This window comes from Erinaceus europaeus, chromosome 7 (assembly GCF_950295315.1).
Source record: "Erinaceus europaeus chromosome 7, mEriEur2.1, whole genome shotgun sequence".
Classification (NCBI taxonomy): Eukaryota; Metazoa; Chordata; class Mammalia; order Eulipotyphla; family Erinaceidae; genus Erinaceus; species Erinaceus europaeus.
The window spans coordinates 106929726-106945755 of NC_080168.1; the positions used below are offsets into that span (position 1 = coordinate 106929726).

Sequence of the window (16030 nt, forward strand, 5' to 3'; positions counted from 1 at the left end):
ATAGTGACCTAAGAGGTTACCTATGCACTGTAGGAGAGGGACAGGGAATGAGAGTAGCAAGTCACATGTTTTTAGTTAAGCGTCCTCTAATCAGTGGTGAAATTCCTGGCCCAAGAGGAATACCTCTGAAACATGCTGGAATCTGATCACTATCACTTTTCACCACTTCCTGTGCTGCCATCCTGGTCTGAGCCACAAAGCTTCTTGCAGATGCCACAGAAACAACTCCCTGCCACTTCCCTCTGGCCCAGCCCCCCAATAGCACCAGTGTTGTAAGTTCACAAGCGTGGCTCATCTCACATCATGTCTCTGGGCAAAAGTCACCAAGAGCACCTCACTTCAGGGAGAGCCAAAGCCAACTTCTCACTGGGCCTCCTTCCCTCACTGTGCTTGCCTACCTGGGGCCTCTGAGCTGTGTTGTTCTCACCCCAGCCTGGCCTGGTCACAGGGCCAGTACATGGTTGGTAAACTCTGCAGATATGGTCGCCTTCAGGTAGTCACGTGGCCCCTTCCTCACTTCACAGAGAGCTCAGCTCAAATTTCACCTCTGCAGGGATGCCTTCCAGACTACAGCCTCTAAGGCAGATCCCTCACTGTCATCACTGACCCTCTTCTCCATGCTATACTCTTCCTAACACCTACCACCACCACAGATGCATTTGGTTTGCTCCTCCCTGTTCCCTACCCAACTGTAAGCTTCCAGGGCTGACACCTCACCATTGTGACAGGGGCAGACACACAGAGAGAAGTCACTAGACACTTGCTGCATGAGAGAGGAGGTGACCAGTTAACAGTCAACCAGGGAAATAGCTCCACTGGTAGAGCATTGTGCCTGAGGTTCCCAGTTTGAGCCCTGACACTGCTTATACCAGAATAGTGCTTTGACTTCTCTCTCTGTATTTCATGTGAAATTCTCTTCTTTCTCAAATATAATAAATCTTAAAAAACAAACAAACAAAAAATGCAATAGCAAGAGATCTTTAAAAACACGCACAGAGAGAGAAAGAGAGACCGACTCTCCGAGTGTAGTCGTAGGAGAACCTTGCTCTTGGATGTAGGGTCAAGTTCTATCTCTGAGCATTACCGGGGCACAGGGTAAACCCCCTCATCTCTGCATCTCCACAGAAGCAGCTGGGCTACAGGAGACAGATACTCTCCTATGACCTAGGAGGCAGTGCAGTGAAGAAGTGTTGGGTTCTCAAGCATGAGGTCTTGAGGTCAACCCCTAGCATCTAATGTGCTAGACTGATGCTCTGGTCTTCTCACTCTCTCTTTCTCTCTCCCATAAAAAAAAAAAAAAAAAAGACATGCTCCCACTCCATGCCAGCAGGGCTGCCGGCCCTTCCCCATCACTCACTCTTGCATGACTTCCCATCACTGCCCAGGCTGAAGCCTGAGCGGCAGCGGCAGGTTCGAGCCTTGTGGCTGTTGGCCAGTAGACAGATGTCAGAGCAGCCACCCGGCTTCCCGTACTGGTCATTCTCACAGGCGTGGCTCCTCACTGCGGATGGAAGGGTGCGGGGGGGGGGCAGAGTGAGAGCTGGTCAGGACCCCGAAGAGCCCAAGGCCCCATGCCTTAAGCAGGCTTCCTCAAGTTTGCCCATATTCCCCTCTGCTGTAGTCTCTGGGCCTGTTATCCCAGTTGAGTACTTGGAAGTCACAGGACTTAGCTCCTATGCACAGTGGGCTTAGCTAGCCTGTAGACTCCTGGGTGAGGACTTTGGGGATAGGGTGGGGTGGGGTGGTGAGAGAGTCACAGTGGGACAGGAGGGGCCACCACCATCCCTGGCTCCCTGGGGTAAGCCCTGGAGGTTGGGCTGACAGAGTTGAGGGGCCAACACAGTCCGGGTGATGGCTGAGAGAAGCAGCCACGGAGAAGGCCTGCTCACCTCGGGGCTGCCGCCTCTGGTGGTAGATGTGGAGGGCGCCACCCTTGTCCACACGGGTGACGACCTGGTAGTCGGTGCTGTTGAAGCGGTTCACACGGATCACGCTTGTCTTCTGCTGGGCGTTGGCGTTGTCCGAGTTGGTTGCATACAGGTAGTTCTCAAACACCGTCAGGCCATAGAGATGTTCGATCTGTGATGGGCGGGTGGGAATGGTCAGCAGCAGAGAGGAGGGGAGTCTTCCCTCTGATCCCAGCTTCCCAAACAAACATGGTTATTCACACCCCAAGTGTACTCCACAGTTGTCTACTCTGTGCTTTAACGCATCTCCTGACTGCACTATCCTACTTACGAAGTCTGGTTTGTCTTCTTTCCAGAGCTAGAGCCTCATACATGTGTGATTTCACAGCTCCAGGCTATTTTTTTTAAATATATATTTATTTCACACAAGATAAGAGTTTTATGAAAGAGAATTTGGAGCACCATTCTGCACATGTGGTGCCAGGGATTGAACCAAAAGCCTGGAGCATGCAAGTCCCGTTCTCTACCAACACAGCTATTTCCCAAGTCACCAGGTCACTCTTTCATTCAGAGATAGGGAGAGATATGCCATCATCACCACAACTTCCTCCAGTGCTCTAACACTTCCCATATGGTGCCTGGACTCAAACCTGGTGAGCTTCTTCTCTAGCCCTTATGAACCCTTGCCCATCAAAATCCTGCTTGTTCTTCACAGAGCATCTCTTTGGAGAGTTTCTGGACTCTTCTAGCCTGAGACTATCTCTCCTTCTATGCTCCATCTCTCTCCCATCCACTGTCTGGTGATTTGCGGACTTACCCACACTCTCTGCTCAAGCCCCAGAGGCCAGCAGAGTCTGACACACAGTAAGCGAGGGTATAATTTGGGACTAAGCTGGAAGTGGGGTCCTAAAATCTGTCTACAGAAAACATTTCTTTTAATATCTATTTATTTATTCCCTTTTGTTGCCCTTGTTGTTTTACTGTTATAGTTATTGTTGTTGTTATTGATGTCATCGTTGTTGGAAAGGACAGAGAGAAGTGGAGAGAGGAGGGGAAGACAGAGAGGGGGAGAGAAAGATGGACACCTGCAGACCTGCTTCACCGCCTGTGAAGTGACTCCCCTGCAGGTGGGGAGCCGGGGGCTTGAACTGGGATCTTCATGCCGGTCCTTGCGGTTTGCGCCACTTGCACTTAACCTGCTGCGCTACCGCCGACTCTTTTTTTTTTTAAGAGACTTTTGCAGCTCACTTTTTTTTAAAAAAGATTATTTTACTTGATAGACTAGAAATTGAGAGGGAGGGGGAGATATAAAGGGAGAGAGGGGGGGGGACCTGTAGCTCTCCTCCTGACAGTGGGGACTGGGGGCTCGAACCCAGGTCCTTGTGCATGATAATATGTGCCCTTAACCAAGTGCACCACCACCTGACCCCTACAGAAAACACTTTTAGCCTGACTCCAGTCCCTTATTCTGAAAGGGCAGAGAGGACACAGTGGCCCCCCACACAAGTCCTGTACCCACTGAACTTATCTAGGGTGACCCACTGTCATAGTCTGATTAGAACAAAGGGATCTGCTAGTTGTGGCACTTGCAGGGCTGACACCAGGAAATCTTGAGCAGAGGAGATAATGGGTGACCCTCATCATCTAACCCTGGGGGAACCACTTCAGACTCCCCTGTTGTGCAACCTCAAGCACTTTAGCTAACCTTCTGGAACCCTGCTTCCCCCTCTTTTCCTTTCTTCCTTTGTTTATTTTTATTTTAATTTTATTGCCACCAGGATTATGGCTAAAGCTTGATGATGACTTATGAAACCACTCCTCCCCATGACCATTTTTTTCCCCTTTTTCTCTTTTCTACTTTTTATTTGATAAGACAAGAGAGGAATTAAGAGGGAAAGGGAGGAAGAGAGAGACACCTGCAGACCTGCTTCACCACCATGAAGCTTCTCCCCACCCACCCCCAGGTCCTAGCACATGGTCATGTGGGTGTGCCACCTCCCAGTCCCAGAACCCTGTTGTCCTGCATCTGCCAAAAGGGAGCAAGGTCACCCACTGGCTCATCTCCCAGAGGTGCTGGAAGGATCAGAGGAAAAAAGGTAAGCAAAGAGTACCCTTACAGTGATGATTCCCACAACTTCTGTCTAGCGTGCCCATGCCCTCCTCCCTTATTCGAGGCCCAACTTCCTTATTAGAGGCCCTTGCCAAGGCTTCTCCTCACCAGAATGCCTTGGATGATGGTCTGCCGGCCCTTGCCCTCATAGTCCACCACCTCAATGTAGTCCAGATAGGCATCAGCCCAGTAGACGAGGCGGCTGACTAGGTCTAGCGTGATGCCATGAGGAAACACGATTTTGCTGTCCACCAGCTTGGTGCGGTTCTGCCCGTCCATGTCACAGCGCTCCACCTTTGGGATCTGCCCATAGTCGGTGAAAAACACCTTCCTACGCGTGGGCAGACGGCAAGGCAATCAGTGGTGTCAGGAGATGTAGTCCCTTCCCTTCCACCAGAGACTCTAGCTCCCCCTTTCCAGCTCCAACCCCCACTCCCGCCGGCCATCCTCACCCCATGGCAGGGTCTAGCGCAATGCCCTTGGGGTTGTAGAGCTCCAGGTCCAGCAGAGTGACACATGTGTCCCCATTTCGGTTGCAGACAAAGATCCGGTCGTCGATGTCATCCACAAAGTAGAAGTTGCCTGTCAGCCAGTCGATGGCCATCTGTTCCACGTCTGGAGGGAAACAGTGGAAGGGCCATGAGGGAATGTCCTCCCCCAGACATACCTGCCCTCTGCTGTGGGACCCTCACGGCTGGAGGCCCACCTCCTGGGGGGTGCCTTCCTCCATGCCAGGCTGCTGCCTCTGCTCCCTGAGCCCCTAAAAGGGTTGCCAGCGACAGTACCCTTTGCCACATAGTCCCAGCTCCCTTTCCACGCAGCTGGTCTCTCCAGAGAGGAGTCTCTGAGTGCTCCTACACAGCCATGGTCCCAAGCTCAGGGCAGACACAGTGGACAGTGGGTAAACACTGACCAACTAGTGGACTGACAGGCTCCCCAACTCTAGCCTCTCCTCTCATCAAAAATCAGTAAGGACAGGCCCACTGACTTAGTCCAATATATATGCATACAGAGGAATCTATGTTACCCATTTGTAATACATAATTACTCAGCTTGGGAGGTGGCACCGTGGCTAGATATTGGACTTCAAAGCATGAGGTCCTTAAAATAAATAAACAAATCTTAAAACAAAAACATATAAGGTCCTTAGTTGGCTCCCTGCATCTTATGTGGTGGAGTGATTCTTCGGCTCTCCTCTTTTCTCATGTTGATAACGTCTTTTAAAGTTAATATAGACAATGACTTACAACATGCACTACTACACATCTATATGCTTTTGTATATTTTGAATCTTCTTTTACTTGCAATCAGGGTGCTCTGCTCAGCCAGCCATTACACAGCCTGGGGTGGGCTTCCATCAGCCTTACATAGTGCCTACAGCAGCTTAAGGGAACTAGGAGCACTGGTGTGAAGTCATTGCATGACTTTTAGAAGTGCGAAAGCATGACAACCATCAATTAGCCCTTAAAGAGAGGAACATGGGGCTCACTGTGATGGAAAGAGAAGGTCATAGTAGCAAAGGAGTGATGACAGTCACTTCCTCTGTGCACCCCATTTCCCTATTTCTTATATGTCCCTGTTGCTCAATGTCCTCAGGGCCTCAGGAGGGTGTGAAGGAGCAGGGACTAAGACCTAGAGGCTGGAGGACGCAGTGCATAAGAGAGGGACCTCAGAGAACTCGAGGATAAACTGAGGCACGGCTCAGAAGGGTGAGTGGAGGGGGAGGATGAAGATCAAGTACCCAGCCTTGGTATATGGCAAGGGTCTGGAGGCAGAACATCTGGAACAGGAGCCCCTGCTGGTGTTCTCTGGGACCTCCCCAGGACCAATTGGCTCTTATCTGTCCACTGCTCACAACAACCATCAGAAGTGAGGCCTCCTGCATGCTGGGACATTTCCAGGTCTCTGGACCCCAGCCTCACATGTCAACTCCTACAATTTCCTGGACAGGACAACCTGTTTTGAAACCCACACTCAACCCAGAAGAGTTGTCTTCTTTTTTTTTAAATTTTATTTATTGATTCATGAGAAATGATAGAAGAGAGAGAAAGAACCAGATATCACTCTGGTACATGTGCTGCCAGGGATTGAACTCAGGACCTCATGCTTGAGAGCTCAATGCTTTATCCACTGCACCATCTCCGGGACCACACTGTCTTCTTCTTTTTAAAACAATTATTTGTATATATATTATAAAAGAGACAAAGAGGAAGGAGAGAGAGAGAGAACCAGAACACAGCTCAGCCCTGGCATACAGAGGGGCCAGGGACTGAACCTGTAGCTTCTAAGACCTCGTGGATACAAGCAAGGTCTGTGCTTTAATAGTTTGAAATATCTCTCCAGCTGCCATTCTTTTTTTATGGTTTTATTTTATTTTATTTTTATTTATTTATTTATTGCCTCCAGGGTTATTGCTGGGGCTCAGTGCCTACACTATGAATCCACTGCTCCTGGAGGCCATTTTTCCCCATTTTGCTGCCCTTGTTGTTATCCTTGTTGTTGTTATCATTATTGTCATTGCTGTTGTTGCAGTTGGATAGGACAGAGAGAAATGGAGAGAGGAGGGGAGACAGAGAGGGGGAGAGAAAGATAGACACCTGCAGACGTGCTTCACTGTCCATAAATTGACCCCTGCAGGTGGGAGCCGGGGGCTCGAACCAAGATTCTTATGCCAGTCCTTGCGCTTTGCACCATATGTGCTTAACCCGCTGCACTACCGCCTGACCCCCTCCAGCTCCTATTCTTAGTCTCCTCTTCCTCCTCCTCCTTCTCCACTTTCTTTTAAAGACTTTACCTCATAAGAGAGGCCAGTGTATCACTCTGGCATGTGGGGTCCCAGAGATTGAACTCTGAACCTGCAAGTCCCATGCTCAACCTTCCAGGCTGCCCACCAGGGATCATTCTGCCCCCACACAGCTACAGGTATGAAGTCTGTGCTTTCTGTTCAGTCCCTGCCTAGTTCCTCCCCTTCCCCAAAAAGACTCAGGGGCTGTTTCCTAATGGTGTGAGGGAACGTGGCTCCTAAGGCACTTGGCCCAGCCCTGACACTGACTCACAGTCACAGGACCTCGGCTGAAAAAGGAGGGGAAAGAGCCAGTGCAGGGCTTTCATCAAACTGGTTTCTTTTCCAGGTTCCCCTGAGTCTAGCCCCACTCCAAGAGGACTGGAGAAAGAGGTCACAGAGATGAGGTGCTTCCTCTATAAAAGCTGAGACAGCCACTACTCTGACCCTAGGTCCCCTGACCTACTCCACCATGACCTGTCATGGGGGCTGTGGGCAGGAGGGCCTGGTGCAGGGGAAGGCCTTTGCCCCCCACACTGTTTTCACTGAGAAAACAGAGGAAAATGAACACCGCTGGGCCACCTCCAGAGGAAACCAGAGTCCCAGTGGGGCCCTGCCACGGCGGCCCACCGCAGGGTTGCTGAGAGGCAAACAAGGCTGTGTAGCCTTTAGGCGGTGGGTGCAGTGGGGGTCTGGGGCCTGCTGGCATGCCCAGGAGTGTCATCATTCAAAACTGTTTTCCCAGCACCGGCTGGTGCAGCTGTGTCCCTCTCTCCATTTCCTGAGGCTTCCCTGAATCACTGCCCAACTCTAGGCCTGGCAACACCCTGCCCACCATTACCCCCCACCCTGGAGGGGGGGAGGAAGAAGCCTGAAAAGTTATGCTGCACCCCACCACCACCAGGTGCAGCTCTTCAGTCATCCCCCACAAGTTTCAGGACGTGCATGGCCAGGCTTAGAGCCTCCCGCAGTCCTGTGTGGCTTCCCTCCTGATTTGGGGAAGGGAGGCAGAGGGACTGTGCCTGCTCGCAGATATTTACCCTTGGCTGCCTGCCCCTTCCACCTCCTGAAGACCAGGCAGGGCCCCACTCAGCAGGCCGGTGAGGAGTTGGCAAGAACTGGAGTCCCCAATGTGGCCTGGCCTTCCCTTTGGTATTTTTGCAGCTGGAGATGATTAGTTGCAAGCAAAAATCCTTTGTTATCCAACCCCCCTCCACCACATTATTTTCCTCTCTCCTAAAGTCCAGATTCCTCTGCCCACCCTAACACACACACACACACACACACACACACACACACACACACACACTCACTCACACGGACACTTGCATGTATATGCTTGGCCTCTTGTACCCTTCGGAGACCAGTGCAGAGAGGAGAGGTTCCCACCCCCAACGCCCTGCCTACCCTGGAGGCAATATCTGAGCCACCACCTCTTGTCTCTGGTGGGTGGGGAGGGCAAAGTCCTGGTTCCACTCCCTAAGGGTGTTTGAGACCTAGTGGCCCAACCCTAAGCACCCATCCATAGCACCCTCCAGAGGGGCTCTGACAAGGGCCTCGGATGCTAAGGTCAGGAGAATCTCAGATAAACGCAGGGGAGGGATGCCATGTTGTGGGAGGAGCCTGGGGGTGGTCTGGGAGAGACAAAAGTGGGGTTCTACACAAAACTGTGGAGGACGCTAGGAAGCTGGGAAGCAGATGAAGACAGAGTCCAGACCACAGTTTGCCTGTGATGTTGCAAAGGACTTTCAGTTCCAGGCCCCAGAATAGATGTGGGGTGTGTGAGCGCCTGCACCCCTGCCTCTTGATCAGCATTCTGCAGTCCCCAAAACTCCAGCTTTCCTCAGCTGCCCACCATTCACAGAGTTCAGGAGGCCCTTTCTAAGCCTCTGTCCCATTCCCAAGAACCTCAGCTTTAGCTTCGGGGTTCCAGTCACTCAACCCCCACTACCCACCCCATAAATCTGGAGAGGAAAATCTGTCTCTGTGCCATAAGGAGATGTCCCCCAATTTGTTCACAAACTCAAAGGTGGTGGGACAGTATGTGAGGTCCCTGCAGGAGGAAAGAGAATTCCGTTCCCACCTTAACCACATCCCTGGAGACATGCAGTGCCTCTGGCCTTTACCCCAGAAACCTCCCCTTTTCTCCCTCCACACTGCTCTAGGCCTGGGCCCAGCCAGGCCTGGTTTGGAATCTGTCCCCTGCCATAGAGCTAGGGACACAATGTCCCTCAGACTCAATTTGCTTATCTGCAGTAGCCGCAGCAGGGCCTGGAGTTAACACTCTACCAGTAAGTAGGACTGATCTTGGTGCTGCCCCTGCACCAACCCACACCCCACCCCCCACCCCCAGTCTTCTTCCCTGTTCTACCAAGCTGCCACTTGTGCTTCCGGTCACTCTGACTACAGATGGACCCTCCAGGAAGATAGCAGCTCAGACCCCACAGAGAGATGTCTCTTCACCCACTCCCATGGCCAGCGCTTGCCTTCTCACAGCCTGTTACTTAATTGTGGGTACTGTGAGGGCAAGACACAGGCTGGTGTCTGCCCCAGCACCTGGCACACATGAGCTGATTCAATTAACAAACACTCACTGAGGGAGTTGGGTGGTAGTGTAGCGGGTTAAGCACATGTGGAGCAAAGCACAAGTAACAGTTAGGATCCCGGTTCAAGCCCCTGGCTCCCCACCTGCAGGGCTCCCCACCTGCTTCATAGGCGGTGAAGCAGTTCTGCAGGTGTCTCTCTGTCTCTCTTCCTCTCTATCTCCCCTTCTCTCTCAATTTCTCTCTGTCTCTATCCAATAACAAATAAATAAAATTTAAAAAAAATTAAAAAAACAAACACTCATTGAATTCACAGTCCTCTTTCTCTTGTCACAGAGTGCCTTCCCTTCTTTTTTTTTTAATATTTACTTTATTTATTTATTCCCTTTTGTTGCCCTTGTTGTTTTATTGTTGTAGTTATTATTGTTGTTGTCGTTGTTGGATAGGACAGAGAGAAATGGAGAGAGGAGGGGAAGACAGAGAGGAGGAGAGAAAGATAGACACCTGCAGACCTGCTTCACCGCCTGTGAAGCGACTAGTGCCTTCCCTTCTAACATCTGGTCTTGGGATGCCCCAGAACAGTGGGAGAAGATGCCTGTCCAGTAATCCTGGCTGTCTGTCAGGGCTGCCCAGGGGCTGGGGGGGTGACAGAGAGTTGTGGCGTCTTCGGGCCAGGTGATGGTGGTGCACCTGTTACAATGTGCAAGGACCCAGGTTTGAGCCCCCAGCCACCACCTTCGGAGGGGAAACTTTATAAGTGGTGAAACAGGGCTGCAAGTGCCTCTCTGTCTCTCCCCTTTACCCTCTGGCTGTCTCTAATAAATAAAGATAAAAGTTTTTTTAAAAGGGGGTCTGGGTGGTGGCGCACCTGGTTGAGCACACAATATGTAAGGACCAGGGTTCAAACCCCCAGTCCCCACCTGCAGGGGGAAAGCTTCACAAGTGGTGAAGCAGGGCTGCAGGTGTCTCTCTGTCTCTCATCCTCTCTATCCCTCCCTTCCCTCTTGATTTCTGACTGTCTCTATCCAGTCAATAAATAAAGATAATAAAAAAAAATTAAAAAAAAAAGAGGGAGTCAGGTGGTAGCGCAGCGGGTTAAGCGCACGTGGCACAAAGCGCAAGGAGCAGCTAAGGATCCTGGTTCAAGCCCCTGGCTCCCCACCTACAGGGGAGTCGCTTCACACGTGGTGAAGCAGGTCTGCAGGTGTCTATCTTTCTCTCCCTCTCTTTGTCTTCTCCTCCTCTCTCCATTTCTCTCTGTCCTATCCAACGACAACGACAACAATAATAACTACAACAATAAAACAACTAGGGCAACAAAAGGGAATAAATAAATAAATATTTAAAAAAAAGAAGAGGGAGTCGGGCTGTAGCACAGCGGGTTAAGCGCAGGTGGCGCAAAGCACAAGGACCGGCGTAGGGATCCCGGTTCAAACTCCGGCTCCCCACCTGCAGGGGAGTCGCTTCACAGGCGGTGAAGCAGGTCTGCAGGTGTCTGTCTTTCTCTCCTCCTCTCTGTCTTCCCCTCCTCTCTCCATTTCTCTCTGTCCTATCCAACAACAACAACAACAATAATAACTACAACAATAAAACAACAATGGCAACAAAAGGGAATAAATAAATAAAATAAATATATATAAAAAAAGAAGAACCCAGAGTTCTAAAAAAAATTTTTAAAAAAGAGTGAGCGGGAATGTGGAGTCTTCACAGGGCGGGAAGAGACTGCGAGGCTGGCCTGGCAGAGGCTCTGCTCAACAGCACACCCTCGTGCTCCTGCTTCCTGCCTCTCTTGGCTGCAGCGCTTCTCATTCCTCCTGCAAGCTCACGGCTCAGCCACCATGTGCAACCTCTGTCCCTGGGCTCCCTTCCCACCTGCACACACTCCCAGCCTGGGGTTTAAGCCTCCTCTCCCCTGGCCATCTGAACCAGGGCCACAAAGGTATTCGGATCTGGGTCTTGCGGTTGTGAGGGCTGGATGCTGTAGATCTGATTCAGAATCAGAACAGGCATCCTCCCACTATTGAGAAATCCTTGCAGTGCTCTAAAACACATCTCTCTTGCTTAAGTTACTTCCTTTGGCTGGAAACAGGGAAGGGGGGTGGTGTTTGGAAACAGGCTGGGTGGAGAGGCAACTTCAAGGAGACAGCGGGGGAGGAGAGGACAGGGCTGGAGCTATGCCGGGAGATGCACGGTTGGCCCTTGCTGGGAAATGGAGAGAAATGGCTGGGAAATGATTGGGAAACTTGGAACTGGAATAGGAAGCAAAAGCCCAGGATTCAGGGGCCCAAGGCCAAAGGACAGGGTGACTAGAGCTCCCCCAATACTCTGACCCTTGTGAATTAAGAAAAGCCAGGGAAATGGGAGAGTGGCTTTCACATATATAGAATCTAGAAGCAAACCTTCAGTATGGCGTGGAGCTGAGAGGGTCAGGGGTCCCCAGTCCAGTTCTCCTTCCAGATGGAGCAGCTAGTCACCCCAGATTCAGAGGGGCAACTCTCTGTCTCCCAGTGAGACAAATCACTACACCATGTCCTGTTGTGATTTTACACACACACACACACACACACACACACGCACGCACGCACGCACGCACGCACGCACGCACGCATGCATACACGCACGCACATGGGGGAGGGAAAAGTGAAGTAGGCCAGCTGGACTAGGGGACCCATTTCGAAACCTTGCTGCCTGCAGCCTAGACCTTTTCTGGGCCTCAGCGCCTACTCCTCTTCCCTCAAAGCAGCATGATGCCAGGAGGGGCCCCAAGGACTCCTGAGTAGCCCTCATGCCCGGACCAAAACAAAGGGACGTCAGCAAACCTTAATCCACCCCAAGCTTCGGCCTGCAACCTCAGGACCTTCCCCTCATCACACACACCTTTCCTGGGCCCACTCCTGCAGTCAGCCCTTGTTCTTTCTACAGTGGAACATTCTCTAAACTGAGGTCACAGGAGCTCAGTCTGGGCAGTGAGGGACAGTGGTGAGGGATACGACTTGAGACTTGACCTTCAGCCAGGAGTACAAGGGAGGTCAGAGGTGGGGGACAGGGTGGGCAGGCCACTACTGTCTCTGGCACTACCAAACCTGTTGACTCCTTTGGGCCTCATTTCCCAGAACTTCAGTCTTATGTATCTACCACTTTTTTTTCTCCCTTTTGTTGCCCTTGTTGTTTTTGTTGTTGTTGTTGTAGTTATTATTGTTGTTGTTGATGTCATCGTTGTTGGATAGGACAGAGAGAAATGGAGAGAGGAGGGGAAGACAGAGAGGGAGAGAAAAAGATAGACACCTGCAGACCTGCTTCACCGCCTGTGAAGTGACTCCCCTGCAGGTGGGGAGCCCGGGACTCGAACCGGGATCCTTACACCGGTCCTTGAACTTTGCTCCATGTGTGCTGAACCCACTGCACTACCGCCCCACTCCAGTATCTACCACTTTTAAAATGCTTCCCATGTTCATACACAGCCTGCACTGTTATCTTCCACTACTTGCTTATTTGGTAACATTGGGGCCTTGCATGATTTCACCACTCCTGGGCCAAATTTTTCATTCAGAGGGTGGGGGGAATGGACACTGTAGTATTGGAGCTTCCCCCACTGCCACGGTATCTCCCATGTGGTGCTAGTTCTCGAACCTGGGCTACACATATGGCAGGCAGGTATCCTACCTACTAAAGGAGCTATCTCTCTGGCTCCAGTCTAGTGTTTCTTTGAGTCAACTCACTTTTTTGCTTCAATCTAAACAATTCATGAAATCACAATTTATCAAATCACAGATTTGATATGCCAGTTATAATACAAAGTTCCTCACTGAATATTAAGTAAAGCGTAAAAATTTTAAAAAGGTACATCTATGTTCAACCCCAAATCAAGTCATCCTCACTTTGGGAAAGAGAATTAAAAAAATCAAGAGGTGGGGCTCGATGGTAGTGCAAGGTTATCATGCACAAGGACCCAGTTCCCATTTGCAGGGGGTGGGGGAAGCTTCATGAGCAATGGAGCAGTGCTGCAGGTGTCTCTCTTCTCACTTCTTCCTTCTCTCCCCACCCCACAAACTCTCTGTCAAAGAAAGAGGAGGGAAATGGTCACCAAAGAATGGTGGAGTCATGGGCCCTAATCGGGGAGTCCAGAGATTCCCAAACAGACATGATGAGCCTAGACCTCAAATAAATCCCTCTCTCCATTATTATCAGTCATTCCTATCAGGAACAACACAATAGACCCCATTGTGGGCCCCCATAGGACCTTGCCCTCAACTTGGACCAACAATGGTAGAGAATGTTCCATCCTCCGAAGGGAGGCTGGACAACATACTCTATGCTACACCTGAGGAAGATGGATCCTGATATTGGGGCAGCTTGGAATGTTCCTACTTATGACCACAGAATGTGAGCTCAGATCTACAGGGATGCAGAGGTCACATAGGCTCCTAAGCTGAATATGGGCCCCAGATCACATCAAATAGATAGGGTTTATAATCAACAATATTTATACACCTTTCCCATATTTGGGAGCTACTCTCTTCCCTGATCCAGCTTTCTGGTCCTTTTTCCAGCCATGGCATCATCTCCCCAGACAATAATTAGGATCCACCTGCATATCAGATTTCAGGCTCAGGCAAAAAATTAAAATAATAAAAAATAAAAACCCACTAGTATAGCCATAGACCCTTTGGAATATAACTAAAATATGCCTACTAGCTATCTACAAAATGGAGACACCCCTCCAACTCTTCATCTGCACTATTCCAGCCTTGAGGTCCATGATCGGTCAACAATTTATTTGGCTTTGTATGTTAACTCTCTTTTCAACTTCCAGGTTCCAGATGTTAACATGATGCCAACCAGACATCCCTGGACAGATGACCCCACCAATGTGTCCTGGGGCTCTGTCCAGAGCCCCACCCTACTAGGGAAAGAGAGAGAGGCTGGGAATATGGATCAATCAGTCAACGCCCATGTTCAGTGGGGAAGCAATTACAGAAACCAGACCTTCCACCTTCTGCATCCCACAATGACCTTGGGTCCATACTCCCAGAGGGATAAAGAATAGGAAAGCTATCAGGGGAGGGGAGGGGATACAGAGATCTGGTGGTGGGAGTTGTGTGGAGTTGTACCCCTCTTATCCTATGGTTTTGTCAATGTTTCCTTTTTATAAATAAAAAATGAAAAAAAAAAAAAAGTGGTGGAGTCTTGCAGGCACCAAGCCCCACATGATAACTATGGTTGGCCTTGGTCCTCTCTTTACGTCTTGTTACTGTCACCATCCTATTCTCCAGTCCTAGAGTCAGAGTCCTCAAAGACTCCCCCCCTCCATCGGAGACAATGAATGAGAGGAAGAGGAGTCTTGGAATCAGAGGAGGAGGAATCCACTGCAGGAGGGAGGGGCAGACATGGAGTTCCCTGTGGGCACCCCAGCCCAGACCAGTAAAATACAGTGGGGCTGGATTAAGAAAAGTCAGTGGTGGGTTTAAGGAAGAACAGCACACAGCCACACACCTCCTGGAAGGCAGAGGACACAGGTCAGCAGGTCTCCCCCGCTCTAGAGTAGGAACAGAGGATCAGGACAGCAAAGGGTTGGAGCCACTCCCTGAAGCTGCACTGACCATGGGGCTGGGGGCTCGCAGGACTCATAGCAGGTCAGGCTCACACATGCTTTAGCACCCATGTGAAACAGCCTCACTTCCTGGCCTCCTTCCTTCTTTCTATTCTATTTCTGTCTCCAGAGTTTTCTTTGGGGCAGGCTCCCCCTTCTTCCCACACCAGCAGGTGGGCTTCCTTTGGCTTCTCTAGGCCTCTCTCTCCAGCTCCAGAACCTCTAATTGTCAGGCTCCTCCTCCCCTTAGAGGGCTCAGCCCTTGGTCTGATGGAGGTCACTGTCAGAGCCAAGAACGGGCTGATTGCAGGGAGGGCTGCCCCTGAGGGCAGGGAGAAAGCAGGAGAAAGCAGCAGCCTTTCTGCCCCAGCCCCCTGGGGAAACTAATTACAGGCCAGCAGTTCACCACACAGGTGAGCCTGGGCCCAGGTGCCTAGCACACCAGGGCACCCCACTCAGCCCCTTCTGGAAAGGGGGACTGACTGGGGGCGGGGAGGGTGCTAGGGAAAAGACACTTCCGACATCCTTAGCTAGGGCCCATAATTAGTTTGTGGGATGAGAGCAAAACAACCATCTTCGGGTGACAGCCAGACATTCAGGCGACATGGGGCGTGGGGTGGGGGCAGGGCAGGGAATGGTAGGGGCAAGAGAGGACCACCAGAACCTTGATCTCATTCAGCCTCCAGAACTCTGCCCCAGAGGAGATCCAGCAGACCTCTGTTTGCCAAAGGAGGGATACCCGTCTGAGATTATTTCCTGGTTCTCCAGGAGAGGAAGGGAGGAGAAGGGCCAGGCTGGAGCAGAAGCTGAGGAAGTTGCCATCAGGTCCGCCCAGAGCTGGGCCTGAGGCAGGATCAGGAAAGGAACCACCAGGGCTCTTTGCCCAGACAGGCCAGTTGGGTGGGGCTGCAGAGAGGAGCAGGAAGAGGACAGTTGTCTCAGGGGGGTTGCCCCAATCTTAAGCTCTGTGCCATGGGGATCCCTGAGCTGCTCACCCTTCCAGAGCTCAACCACTAAGTGGGACAGCCCCCAGCCCAGCACTCCAAGAGGACATAGGTCTTCTGACAGGTGAGTCCTGCTCACCAGTGGCCAAGGACA

At 51.1% G+C, this 16030-nt stretch overlaps 1 protein-coding gene across 1 annotated transcript in view; it reads right to left on the reverse strand.

The window, feature by feature from the left end:
- Positions 1-16030, reverse strand: part of LRP1 (LDL receptor related protein 1) — a 94263-nt gene that overhangs the window by 58834 nt on the left and 19399 nt on the right. Inside the window, exons 7-10 of the mRNA XM_007534967.3 lie at positions 4470-4632; positions 4126-4348; positions 1890-2079; positions 1358-1501 (exon numbers count right to left, since the gene is read on the reverse strand). Of these exons, the coding sequence (XP_007535029.1) occupies positions 1358-1501; positions 1890-2079; positions 4126-4348; positions 4470-4632 (720 nt within the window). The remainder of the gene's footprint in view (positions 1-1357; positions 1502-1889; positions 2080-4125; positions 4349-4469; positions 4633-16030) is intronic.